Source organism: Pleurodeles waltl, chromosome 10, assembly GCF_031143425.1.
Source record: "Pleurodeles waltl isolate 20211129_DDA chromosome 10, aPleWal1.hap1.20221129, whole genome shotgun sequence".
Lineage (NCBI taxonomy): Eukaryota > Metazoa > Chordata > Amphibia > Caudata > Salamandridae > Pleurodeles > Pleurodeles waltl.
The window spans coordinates 623,634,488-623,648,946 of NC_090449.1; the positions used below are offsets into that span (position 1 = coordinate 623,634,488).

The window sequence follows — 14,459 nt, forward strand, 5'->3', positions numbered from 1 at the left end:
GTCTCCAAGGCCCATTCAAAAAGGACAAATGAGAACGGCAGCCCTGCATTGTCCCATGCTTTATCACAGTAGGTTCAGATAAGATAGTGTTGTTTCACGCTGTAGCTATTGGTGGAGTGTAGAGAAGTCAGATCCAATCCAGAAACTGATGGAGGCATCTAAAATAATTACTTCCAGATCAGTGTGCTGCAGACTGTGAGCTGTTGAGTGGCCTGGAATCAAGCCAGACTAGTCTGACATTACCAGGTCAGGTATGATGAGTATTAAGCCATTAGTAATCAGGTTGGCCAAGATTCTAACATCTTTATTGATCATGGATAGTGGACAATATGATTCTCAATTATGTCAGTTTACGTGCTTGAGTAGAGCAATTATCACTGCCTCTCACGTTGATAGTGGGAAGATCTGCTTTTCCCAAGCCTCCTCAAATACTGTCAGCATATGTGGGGCAAGAGTATTAACATATGCTTAATAAACCTCAGCTGGCAGACCATCCTACCCTGTACTCTTATTATTAGGGAGCCCTACCAAAGACTAATAGGATTTTGTCCAACTTGAATGACTGTACTAGGGAATTGACACTGTGCATCACTCAGCCATCCCAATGCAATGTCCTCTGGGTTCCCTGCTATCTGTGTTAGATTTACCTCTCCTATGGTGGAAAATAAACCTGCATAGAAAGAGAAAACATATAAATGATCTGGCTGGTAGAATGGTGTGGCGGATGCCATGCACATCTTCAATCTCCAAAACATCATTAGATGACATTACATTTGTTTAAAACGTTGATACATTTCCCACATAGTTACTGGTTTAGACACAGAATGATTAGGTAACTTACAGAATCGAATTTCCAGTTTAGTGACGGAGGCATTATTAGAACTGCAGGATTTTGTTGGGAGGGAAAATGTTGCTGAGTCAGCTAACAAGAGGTCTTGTCTCGAGAGAAAGTGAAAGAGGCATGCTTCTATCAGTCCTTGTGCATGAGCTCACTCTTTCCTTAGGTATAAGTGGCATAAAAAGGACAGGCTGTGAGTGATTTTGGTCAAGTCCTCTTCTCTGGTTGACAACCAGGAGGCTTGTTGTTGAGTGATCACTTGAATCCTAGAGCAGCTTAATGCCCACGAATATTTGACACTCAATGCTTAATCCCACACCGCATCTTGTAGTAACAGAAGCTTTCGTTTGCAGACTCTCTTGAGATTGCTTACCATCATCTCCAGCATCATGCATTAATTTATTCACTTCTTCTATCTGGAAATCCGGTTAAGTTTGGGTGTAGTATCTGCTTCCCATATTATAGCTACATCTTTCATGGCTACTAGCTAGCTCTGCTTCAGTAGCAACAAATACCCTATTGTGATGCATGTCCCTTTCCAGATGCCTGACGGTCTACATTTGGATTGGCCTTTCATCATCTTCCAGCATATTACATTTAATGCCTTTTGCTGTACCTCCCCCACAATTGTTGCACCCCAACACATTGCCAGATCATATGAAGAAATCTACTTTTTATCTCACACTTGCAAACTTCTCCCTGTTTTCTGTATATTGGTGGACATTATTGTACCCTGTGGAATTATCAAAATCATATTAACTGAAATATGAAGATGATTATCCCCTATTTGTTCCCAAAACCCCCTGACCGTCAAGCAACTCAAGGGGATGTTCCACCTATTTAAATGGCTTTGTGAATTTCTCATGGTCTCTAAGGAAACATAAGTGCAGTTCTTCACACATAGTGGATATAGGTATTATCTGTGAACCCTTCACCAGAATAGTAGCATTTACCATAGGGGCTTGGCAGATATCTGAAAGTGTTTAACTCATTGCAACAAAAGCTTGGCTCAACAGTATGTCCTGGTAAAGTTATTATTCAAATTAGACATGTTCTGTACCTCTGGAAATATCATTAAATAGTTGAGTACCTTTTTCACGTAGAATCCTGTATCACTGGCCCTCGTAACTTCAAACCTTTGGGCTGAACCATCTTTCCCCTTTGGGTGTTTTTCCCTCCCAGCCCATAAGGGTTACCTGATGTTATTTTTCTTTATTTAGCCTACTGTCAACCAGAATGTACTCTACATATTGATGACAGTCTGAACCTCTGACAAAGATGAAGGAATAAATCTTTATTAGGGGACCATGATCAGTGGGCACAATGAACTTGAAAGTATAGCAAATAAATCAGTTGATATCTGCTCACAGCAGACTAACAAGAACATATAAGGAGAACAGGCCAACAACAGTGGGTTGTGATTTATATGCCTGACAGTAAGCCCAAAATATTAGTATATCAATATAAGCTATCATTCATTTAACCCAATTGGCCAAAGCAAGAGAAGACATCAGACTCTGAGATTTTTTGAAAGATATTATGAGTAGGGGGTGATGTTCTTAAAACATTGGTTTTCAGTTCATGTTATTTTTCCTTTATATAGTCATTCAACTACAATATCAGATCAGCAAAATTTCAAACAGCACTGCCAAACTGGTTTCATATCTATCTGTGGCAGAGGCAGTGCCACTTTTCAGAGAGTAAATGATGCCCTCTGGATTGCCACAAACTACCTCACATTTTGACCTTCCTCAACCTGTATGCACCCTTCCACAGCATCAACTGCCAAGCACTAATCCACATATTGCATCATGCCTGGCTTCTCTAATATATGCAAAAAGAACAGATGATGAACCAAATGCTGAACTAATCAACCATTCGCATCCCACTCACAGATCTAGGCCTAAATCCATCGTTTTTGCTCGCCATGGCATTCCAGTTAGGACCCAGCCATATGCAAATCAGTCTTGACCCTGCTCCCCATGGGAACAGTCCATCTCAAACTGCCAAGCCAGGTCCTCCCTGGACTGGAAACAAGCATCCTGGGACCGGTTTCGGGGTATCTTTCCTCATCAGCCAGACTAGCTTGAATCATGGTCTTACAATAGGTTTTCCTATTTAACTAACCTATAACACTTCGTCTAGATGGGAATTTGAAATGAAGACCCCAGAAACAAGTCCTCTCCTGCAGAGTGGCTCAGGGTTCCCTCCTGATCCCACAAAGAATCTCATGAAGCGCTACTTACTGGCACTAGCATAAAGATTCACTAGTACACCAATTAATTCATCTCTACCTGAAAATCTCCACTGCTCACATCACTCAATTCAAAGCCTGTCTCATTCTTATTTAGAATTGAATGTCCAGCATCATCCTAAAACGCTACGTGACCAAAGCCGAATTGCTGTTGTTTGCCAATAGTAACAATGAATCATAGGAGTTTGAGCCTGGCTTTCTGGCATAAAGTTGGAATAATTAATCCCCCAACTAATAGCAACCTTTGGTTTCATCCTTGACACCTCTACTTCAAATATTACATTGCCAAGAAACCAATCTGAGAGTTTTACCCTGGGTCCCCTGAAAGGCAACCTGGAAGTGGCAGCACTTCTCACGAAAGGCGTAAAGAGCTTTGAGTGTTTCAGTCCTGCCTTATGGAATTATGCTAAAACCTCCTCTAAGCCTACATAATTTTCAAAATAAGCTACTTGGCACAAGGAAACCAACTAGCACTCTTTCATAGCAAATAAACCTGGCAGACAAATGAACCTCAGGTGGAGAGCCCTACACCAGAAGCCAGGACATCACTAGACAGGAAACAAAAAAAGACAGTTGTGCTGCATATGTGGTCTCACGATCTGTAACAAGATCATCAGAACTGCCCCAACCCTTTTGCAGTTCAGAAAAGAGCTGAAACCCCACTTCTTCAGAGTACACTATGGCCCTCATTACGAACCTGGTGGTCTTCTGACCACGGTGGCGGTCTCACACACCCCCTTCACCCTGTCCACCCACAATCACTCACACACTCTGACACGCACCCACAAATAGCCCCCTCCCCCGCATTCACGACATTTACACACTCAAACACACACCCCTCTCCCTTGTCGGTTGATTCACTTACCTCTTCCGTCGAGGAGGTTGCCCGGGAGGGGAGAGGTCCCGGCACTTCCACTGCCGGTAACGCCCCGCTATCCGGACACCGCCACGCCATTTTACAGGTTGTAATACGGCGTGCAGCGTCCTTTTAGTGTGGAGGTGCCAGTAGTGGAACCGCCTCTTCTCCGCTGACCGCCAGCACGACTGGTGTCGGAATTAAATCAGTCATAATAGGGCGTTCTTAAGACTGCCAGCACTGACGGTCTTTCGACGTCCTCGGCTTTTGCAGTCTTACAAAAAGACCGCCGAAGTCATAATGAGGGCCTATATGTCCAAAAAAAAAGAACTCAAGGATTCACCACCTGTCAACACTTTGAGTCAGTGTAAGTGATCCTCAATCATAATTCATGATTTCTTCCCCTGTAAGAGTTCTATTGCCCTGTAGGTAGCCAGGTGCTGTACAAATACCTATGCATATATACCCCCATCTTTCAAACAGCACATAGTTTAGGATTTTCAGGGAGCTATAGATGTTCAACACTCATTGAAGCATTTTCTGTTCTACTGTTAAGACTTAAGTAACATTGCATTGGGGAACACTGTCAAGCTACAGGTGGTCAAACTTCTGAAACCCTTTTGAATGCAATTAAACACAAGAACTTGGTTTTGCCGACAACACTTAGTGCAAATAAGTAATTGTGAGTTTGCTCATTGCATTATTGCAAATCTGAAATAACATCCCAAGCAGTGAAAGAATGAGGAATGATTTGTTGCCTTAGGCTGTCTAGCACCTCTAATCAGGTGAAAAAGCTGTTTCTCTTCTTTTTCTAGTTTATTATCAACCCACAATTGACCTGCAGAGATGGCCACTCTCCTACCCTTAATTGTCCAAAATGGTTTTACTTGCAAAGTAAGTGAAGCCAAAAATACATACCTGGGCTGTCACCTGCTGAAAATGGATCATGTCCTCTTTACACACATCAGCCACTCCTTACTCTTGTAATGTTTGATATTTTCTGAGCTTCAGGAATTTTGGATGAGCCTAGAAACTGCAGTTAAAAGACTTGGGAAAGACAAGACTGTCCTTTAAATTCTCTAGGCATCTTCTTTCATTAATGATTTAATGCCCAGCTTTAAAAAGGCATCTAGTGGTCACGAAGATAGTCACAATGGATGTAGTTGACCACCAAATTATGGGTCTGCTAAACATATCCTTTTAATATTTGGTTATGGAATATTAAGAGTTATTGGGTTAACAGCTCATAAGGTGTGGGGGTTTTATACAGCCCTCAATTTTGATATCTGTAGATCCACGTTTACACTTCTGCCCTTTGCGAAGTACAATAATGATCTAGAGGAGAGTCATGAATTTACTGAAGCATGTAAGTATCTTTAAAAAATATGACATATGCTACCCAATATTGCATGATGCGTCTTTGAAGCTTGACTTAGTGTAAGGGTACTGATTTATGGTGGTGTCTGACCTAATGAGTAAATGCCTCTGCCCCACAGGTGGAGAAAGGTACATTGCATTTAAACATTTCATCTACAGTGGTGGTTGTAACTGTCCCTGAAGAGCCCCCTGCAAGTGTGATGATAGAGGTGCTTTAGTCATTGAAGGCAGTTGATCATGTCCAGTCAACATGGTGGTATTATTGTCATTTAATTTGGTCACTGAAAATGTAGCTCTAAGTTGGTAACATTTCCAGCATCCAAATTAGATGTGTGCTGTGAGTATTCTTCAAGAACATCAAGGATATTTCTGTGTGGGTCCGTGCAAGGTCACCATGGTTCCTATGGAGGTCTTACATGGAGGAAAGTGTTGGCAAACTGGTATATATGTTTCAATTGGACGGCTTGTCTGATGCTTTTTCCGCTAGTCAAATCATACAGTGGCATTCTGAGACAGAGCAGGTATTGGTTCCGCTGTCAGGAAGACTGCCTTATCTTGCAGGAGAACGTAGAGGTGGGCATACAGGTTTTGTGTTTTTTTTTTTGTCAGAAGTCCTACTAGTGGCCATTTCTAAATCCCTCCCTTAGCCACCAAATTCTCAAAGATTTTACCTGGTTCTAGGTGCCTTGTTCACCACTATCTTCAGTGGAGCATTAAGAGGAAGTCTCAAATATAATTTTTGAACACTCAAGATTTCACTGAAAAGGGAAGAGTAATGGAGATAATTTGAAGTGTTAATCAAGGCAATTTGCTTTGCCAAGGGTTGTTTTTTTTACATTTTCTCCAAAGTGGCCTCTGTAGAATAAAAAACTAAAAAAACGCTGGATGGAGGGTTTTGAAGTAATGATTCATCCTGGCCCTTTACACTGGAGACCTTACACTCAGTACCTTAATAATGAATAAGTACGTTTTCTATTACTACTCAAAGAATTAACATTGACTTCTTCTTTATAACTTCAGTGTCTGAAGCCCTAATATTGATAGTTTTTTCCTTAGTAGTTCCAATACTTTAAAATTTACAGCCACTCGGAGTTCATTAAAATGACTTCCTTCAGTCTGTTTTTCAGCTTTTATGAAAGACTTAATTTATAGTTATTTGTCAGTCCAGTGAACCAAGTCATCCATATCTTCCCAATTATTACATTTAAGAATTCAGACTAATCACGGACAAATGGAGTTCCAACCTATGAATCCAAAGGAGCTCAATGACTGCTTAAGATAATTTCCATTAGGAAACTGACGCTCTCGCCCTATAATCTTTGCCTTCTGTATTCTCTCACTGAGTAGGAATGGCCCTTTTGTCCCAAGATGTCCAGAAGAACACTTAGGAACGGATTGGACTTTCTCAGAGGCAGATGGCATTCATACAGTAATCACAGTTAACTATAGGTGAGTAGTTGACTCATGCAAGGCTGGCAGTATTTACTATTGCCACCTCTTTGCTGCTTGAAACCATCTTGCTGCCTCCTCTCAAAGTGCAGAAAAAAGGAAAAACTCTGGTTATACCTTTCCAAACATTCATTGCATTGAAGCACTAGATCTCAACAGGTTCACTGTTAAGAAGAATGACTTTAATCTAGGCATTCTTAAGGCACTCAGTATTGAAGGATACACCATTGAATATCAGCATTGAGCTCGCCTCAACATTTACTAAGGTGTTTAATTGAAAAGATGCGTTTTTCCTTGTTTCATCTAAAAGGGACACTCAGTGAAGACTTGCCTCTGGACCCATCACCTCAGAAAATATCTTGCAAGAGAGAAGACAATGCTGCCATTGTCTCATGTAATGGACAAAAGACTGCATATGACCATGTAACTGCCTCAAGCTCCGTCACAAGGGAAACCAAATAAGGTGCCACATTGTTCACTTATCAGTAGGATACTTGCACATCCCTAAAAGTCTCAAACTTGGAGTTATTCCACTTTGTCATTCATCATTGGGTCCTTATATGACCACCTCTTCCACAAGATCTCCAGATTCTCATCAGTAAATTTGACTTCTTGGCTCCAAACGTAGCATTTTTCTGGGTAAGGTAAGTCTCCATGATTTTTTAAACCTTGAGTTATAAAGACCCATTGGTCCTGTTATTCCTGTGTTAACTACAAAATACTGTGGAAATTGTGAAACATCAGCAGCAACAAAGCAAATATCAAGGCTGGAAAGAAAATAAACGTAGCAGAGCAGTACTCGGCCTTCTGAAAAACTCACTAGAGGAGTTGCTGATGATTACGATGACAAAGAAAAGTTATCTTAATCTGTACCACCTTTATTCCACCATACAATGAATTAAGGGACACTGAAGGTCATTGAAAGTCAGAGAGAAGTGCAACTGTCTTCAGCATCTGTTATTAAATTGACAGTAGCTCCCAATCAATGACTCCGTCTCTCTACCCTCATTGTTACCTCTCCAGTACATATGAAGCCTCACAGAACATTTGGAAGTGTGACAGAATATAATAAAAGTCAAGTAAATGCTAGGTATTGCCAACAATGGCTATAGGCTGAGGTTTTTAACTTCTTATACTACCCTTCTTTCAAGTTAAAAGCCTTACCATTTTTAGATGCATATTTTTTTTATATCCAACTCCTCCTAGACGCAAGAAATTCATAATGTTTGCAATCCATAGTTTTCCCAAACTGCTAAACCAGCCCCAAGCATGTTTTTTTCTGACGTATGGCAGTCATGGTAGCACATCTCAGATGAAGACAAACATAGGTGTATATCTCTAAGTGTCTCCTTATCGAGACAACTGGTTGCTCAAACTAAACTCAAGAGAAAGCAAAAGAAATCTTGACACTGATGTAAAAACCATTCATAAGTAGGGTAGAGATATTATTTCAGCAAGTGAGCAGCTGTCCTGGTGCAGATAATTCACTACCTAGAATCACAGGGCAAATAAGCATCCTTCCCAGGAAAGACAATTTTTCACTTCCAGCAAACTTAGCTGACATCTTGCCACATCACTTCCTCAGATAGAAAATAGCATGCATAATCATAGTTCCCAGTACTCGATTGTACGTGAGACTTTTGCAGGAGTGCATGAATGACCAGTGAAGTCAGCGCTCCGAGAACTGGGAAGACAGATTGATTCTATTGGGTCCGATTGATTCTATTGGGGCAGATTTGCAGCTATATAATGACTACATATAATTATAGATAGGTAACAGTGAATAATCGGGTTGTTTTCATCGAGGGTTTATAAGTCACAACAAATAGATGAGAGCAAAGTTTGAGTTACTATGATGTCACTCAGACCACCAAGATCTTCTGCCCCTTCTTTTGGCTGCTGTGAAGGGACAGAGAAATGATGGGGCAGCCATGCTTACCATGGCCTGACCTCCCTGTCCTACCAGTAAAAAAAAATATATATATATATATATATATATATATATATATATATATATATATATATATATATATATATATATATATATATATATATATTATAACGGCTTGCCATCCACCTTCTGTGCCTTCCAATCTCCTTCACACCAGATGTTGTGCTAAAGTCAGCTCTTTACCGATAGCCTCTTAGATAGCCCTATTGCTTTATGATGTAGCAACACTGACAAACAACTTCTATTTCTCACTGTTGCTATGTCAGAGAAGTAAATAATTAGATTCAGAGTATGTAAAATAAAAATACTGATTAAAAAAAAAAATAATAAGTGCCATTCCGACAGCAGATTCAATGTAGCCAGTATTGACGTGTATCCCAAATCTGAGCGTATGAGGAATTCCAATAAATTAAAGGTTGCTAAAAGGAGTCATTTTATCATATAATTAGGCTACATTGGCCCACCCCTCTCAGAAGTCATTCAAATCAGCAATTACTTGCAATAACAGTGTGATCTATATAGAAAGTTCTATGATGTACTAGCTCATCATTTGTTCCAAATGAAGCATGGTAAATGTAGGTCGAGGAACCTATCTAGCCATAGTTGAGGATAGCTCAGACTATATTTTGATGCCTCATACACAGGTTTATAGACTTGATAGCCACTGACAACCCTGGTGTATAAGTGAATAGGCTCACAGAGTAAACATAATCTTGTCTGAGACCCAGGCGCGGGTTATCACTGATGATGACCTAATGTAACTTTTAATGATTGAGTAAAGCTGTAAATAAATCTGTTTGCCAACTCAGGAAAAGCAAACAATTAAAGACTACTTCTCCGTGTTCTAGGAACCTAGAGCCAATTGTAATGATTTATTTTTGAATGGTCAGGGATATAGCCTACCAACATTGCCTTTAATGTCCTGATACAAAGGGTAGGCATAAAACTCCGGCAGTCCAGGGCATGCATAGAGGAAAACTCACATAGTGGACATGTGGTGGGTCACAAATCTCCTTCAACTATGTAAGCAAGCACCAAAAATATTTTCATGCAGACCAGAGCCTCTGCCTGTTGCTCAGGACAGTTTGTTATTGGAGTAGAAGCGCCAGAAGCCATGTTACTCATACAGGAGGCATTATGGGGAAAAATATTTTAACGGTTAATGAATTGTCATGGAAGTCAGGAGTTTCTACAGTGATATCCAGTTCCATGATGAACGTGACGTGTTTATATGGAACCTGAAGCAACGTGACTAAAGTGAGTACTTGTCTTTTGAAGAGAGAAAGACATGAGTTTTAAACATTACTGTCTTTTTCTCATTAACTATCCACTGAAGGGCAGAGCCTGTCACTAAGAGTATGGGACACTTTCCCTTCAGGAATTAGTGTACCTCAGATTCTCATCGGTACAGAAAAAATGCCAGGTAGTTTTTACTATGAATTAAGCCAAATAAAACATTGAGCCTAGGAACAGCAGTCAGGATCTATCACTAACATATGTCGACAGATGGACATTATAGATATTTAATGCTTGTTGTGATGGACTAGGATGTATTTTATATTTTGTTTCTTGGCTTTGTACAAATTCAAAATATGCTAGTGTAATAACTTTATCTTTGTTTAGACATTTTTGGGGTAAATGTTTGTAAATAGTTTAAGTTGACTTTTTTAACATTTTATTTTAGCAACCTCAAAGGAAGGGGAAGAAAGTGCTAAAGAGACAGAAGAAGATTCGGTGAAGGAAATCTTAGATGATATCCCAGAGCATGAAGAGGATTATCTTGATTTAACTCTAGAAGAAGAGGGACTTATTATTGCAGAATATTTATCTTACTTAGAGAATATAGGAGCAGCAAAGTCTCCACATGCTTAAACATAAAGATAAGCATATGTTTTTTTTTGATGAAGTAAATCTATGATACCGGCACCATTTTGGCTTTGGTGTTTGGTTTTATCAGCACTTGAATTTGTTTTGATTTTACACTTAGCACTTAATTTCACAGACTTTGTCTGCAGTTTAATGTTTGTTGACTATAAATATGTATCACCTCTTATGAATATAGTTTAAAAAATATCTTATGACTCCTAAAATCAGATACTGGTGCAAATGTAATTTTGGACAGTTACATGCACTTTGAAATCAAAGGAATAACTCTATGGGTTTTCAATGCCTATGAATTAGTAGCCTCATGTGGTAAGTACAAATAGATTAATTTACCAATTAAATATGAGCACTCAAAAGTACTTACTACAGAAAAGAGAAGCGTCCATTGAAATACCACCCCATAGCCCATGTTAGGGCAAGTGAAATGTAAATATTTCAAGTGCCAAGCCTGAAGATTGTGTAGCTTGACCCCTTTTTGAAGGAGGCACACTGTATACTTTAGAGAGCTGGCAAATTACATAAACAAAATGCAGTGGGTTAAAGAAAGCATGAAGTCCTGTGTGACAATCTATATCAAGTTGCTCATGACATTATAACCAAACTTTCAATTGCTAAACGATGTAAAGCATTCTGGAGATTTGTATAATTATTGTTTGGTGTGATGCCTGAACTCTGCAGGACCTTGTCCCGGCAATATTATTCCTATGAAAATACCATACGACAGCTGAAGTTTTTTCAATCTTGTTTTAATAAGCTCAAATTTGGTTATTTGCGCCAATCATAGGGCTCTTGTTAATAATAATGTTTATCTGTTTATTTGAACACCCTTTTCACACATCACTGAGAAGTGGAGTCAAAACATATATAACATGCTGATTGTCATGTAATAGTAACTTAAGAAATCGAATGGGATGGCACATGGGGATGAACAAATTAGAATAGTCTGTAAAATGGAAAAAAAATCCCAGTGAATTGAAAATGCAAAACAACCCCAAATTAGTATTTATGTGTAATTTCATCTACAAGTAGTCTTTAACCTCTCTTAGTATGAGGAACGCAATGAGAATGAACCAAATAATTTTCACTGGCTGTGATTTCTAAGGCACTTTGATACTATACTAATTTTAATATATTTAAATATGATCATCAGTTCTTTTATCCATTGTCTGATGAAAGGCTTCTGACTTATTTACTGAATTATATTTTTGTACCAAACTCCTTGAATCAGAAGCCTTAAAAGTGAACAGTGCATCGGCAGTAATTTGTTTCCTTTAATGTCTGAGGAAATGTGTATTACTTGTGCATGATGAGTGTGTCAATTGAGAAATCAGACTCAGGAACATTAGAATCACAGTATTGGTCTGTAACTGATCACAGCAAGACTTACTAGCATTTTATTTTAGAAATGTTGAGAATATATGCAATTTCCCCATATTTAGTGTTTTGAATCGCCACATATAATTTTCTGTCAAAATTAGCATCATTCATTTGTGGACTATTAATGTCAACAATGTTTCAAGTATAAACAATTGTCCACTTACAGAATGATCTTCTTTTATTGTGCGCTAATGTCTAGCAGTATGCAAACTATGTATTCTTACATTTGTTTATTTGAAGTTATTGAGCTACCAAATTGCATTAGTTCAGTTGAGAAGCAAGTCTGCTTTTGCACAAAAAAATGTCTGCCTTTTAAGGTTTTAGATCTGCTCTTTTTAACAAACTACCCTTTCAGTTTTGCATGCTTTTTACAAATTGCTCTCTACGTGCAGTCACTTACGAAGCACGAAAATAACAAAGCAGAATAAACAGATTAGTATTTTAAAGAGTTTAGGTGACAAAGGAATCATTTATTTTTGTTGTATAAGAATGTTGTAAGCTCTTTATATGGAATTTTTATAGGATTTGTTAGTATGCTTTATTATGAAGTGTTTGAAATAAACAAGTTGCATTAATAGCTAAATTATTTTTTTACCTTGACGTGTTTGATTCTGTTTTAAACGCTGAAATGAAATCATCTTTACTTGGTGATTCCCCCCACCTCCAACCCACCTCCCCCCCCCCACCCATAGAGGTGTAAGTCAGATTCATCACATAGACATTACACCTTGCCCTCTGGACTACACTGATAAAAACAACCAGTAATGTTCCTATATACCATCTGTTCCTTCGCTCCGTTTCCATAATTAGTTTGAAAACCTTTGGATAAAGTCTAGAATGAATCTAGAGGCCCTAAGAAATTAACGTGTTCCAGTCCTGCCCATTGTGTGTGCACCCTTGTCCATACACTTAATCAGTACAGGAACTTGAGAAACGAAAATAGCTCATATCCAAACTCCCAAAAATATAGTATTTCCGCACACAAAAATCAAACTCGATGATTATGTAAACTAGCTATCTGAACTTTATTCTGTTGGATTCACCAGAATCTGAAGTCGAATCTGGGTTTCTGTCAACGATGACTGAGTAAAAGCTGCCCTAAGTACCGTGCACTCTGTAAAAAGAAAAGAAAAAACTAAAACGGCTTCTACAAACATCTTATTTAACACGTAATGTACAAATGTTTGTCATTTCCCACATTAATGATGAAAATGCCAGCTTGTAGAGAGCAACAAAAACTATGAGCAGTCAAGCAGTTCTCCACTGCACAGGAGGGCTACTATATAGCACTATCCAGCACCAAAAATGTTATTGCATTACATCTGTTCTTAGAGAGCTTGATTGGCTTCCCTGAGAGGTTACAATCCCATTTAAAACAGCATGCATAATATTTAAAGCCTTTTACCGGCAACAATCAGAATACCTCTATCAGACACTGAAAGTCTCTTGTGGAATGAAGGACCTTAGGAGCAAGGCCACTATTGCATTTGAATTAAAAAGCGATAATAATAAAGCAGCAAATAGCCTTAAATCGGTAGTAGTTCAGCACAAACCCCACCCTGTCAAACTCACTTCACTACAAACTTTATTCGGAATAGTAACTTGCTCGACTGAACAGGGCCTCCAATCCTCTCCCTCTGGCTCCTTCAAAGAACCCCTTCTTCCCTGTCTTTCCATTTCTCCTTCACACACTGCTTCACTCAGCCCCCACGTTCCTTTCCTTTAAATTCCTTCACCCTCTGTTTAGAGCACTACCCCTATAACTGTTCCTTGTTGCTTTTCCTGGCTATTACATTTGCTGGGATGATGCCTCTGTTATTAGTCTCTTTATTCGTTCATGGTATTGTTATCTGCTTATTTGTAAGAGGTCGCCATTTCAGTTATTCTGTGTACAGCATGCTGACACCTGGTGGGGAAATCTGGGGTTTATAAAAATGTAAAATATATTTTCTTTCGCCTTTAATCAAGATTCTGGGGGGGGGGCTTATTACATACCAACATTAATAAAAAGTGAGATATGTAAAATTGGATTATAATTCACTCGGATGTAATTTGTGCAAAAGTGTTATGAGACATTGATTATAATATTTTATACTATTTCTATTTCTTCTAATCTAAAAATAAAAGTTTGTTGAAAAAAGGCTCCAGATGGTATGGCTACAATTGTCTATGTCACGGGTCTATTTAATGGCTTTCAATTTTATTTTTAAGGTGCACATAGGGATGAAAACCTTTTTCTGGTATATGTGAAACATCTAACAGTTCATTGAATGTTTGGCCTTTTGCATCTTGAGGCAGTTTAAATGAATTCTTCGGGGACACAGCAAGTGCTACTGACTTGTCTTTGTGGCTTGCACCCATTTATCACCCATTGTAATTGCAGGAAACTTTATACCTGGTATGTCATTTAGGACCTTCATTCAACTTGTACTCTGTTACTCTCAGGAACGCCTCCTATTCAGACACTCACTAA

The 14,459-nt window shown here is 38.9% G+C and overlaps 1 protein-coding gene across 1 annotated transcript in view; it reads left to right on the forward strand.

Annotated features, from left to right (window-relative positions):
- The window catches only part of NUB1 (negative regulator of ubiquitin like proteins 1), a 316,976-nt gene extending 303,872 nt beyond the window's left edge, over positions 1–13,104 (forward strand). Inside the window, exon 16 of the mRNA XM_069211094.1 lies at positions 10,410–13,104. Coding sequence (XP_069067195.1) covers positions 10,410–10,597 — 188 coding nt within the window. The 3' untranslated portion in view covers positions 10,598–13,104. The remainder of the gene's footprint in view (positions 1–10,409) is intronic.
- The last annotated feature ends 1,355 nt before the right edge of the window (positions 13,105–14,459 follow it).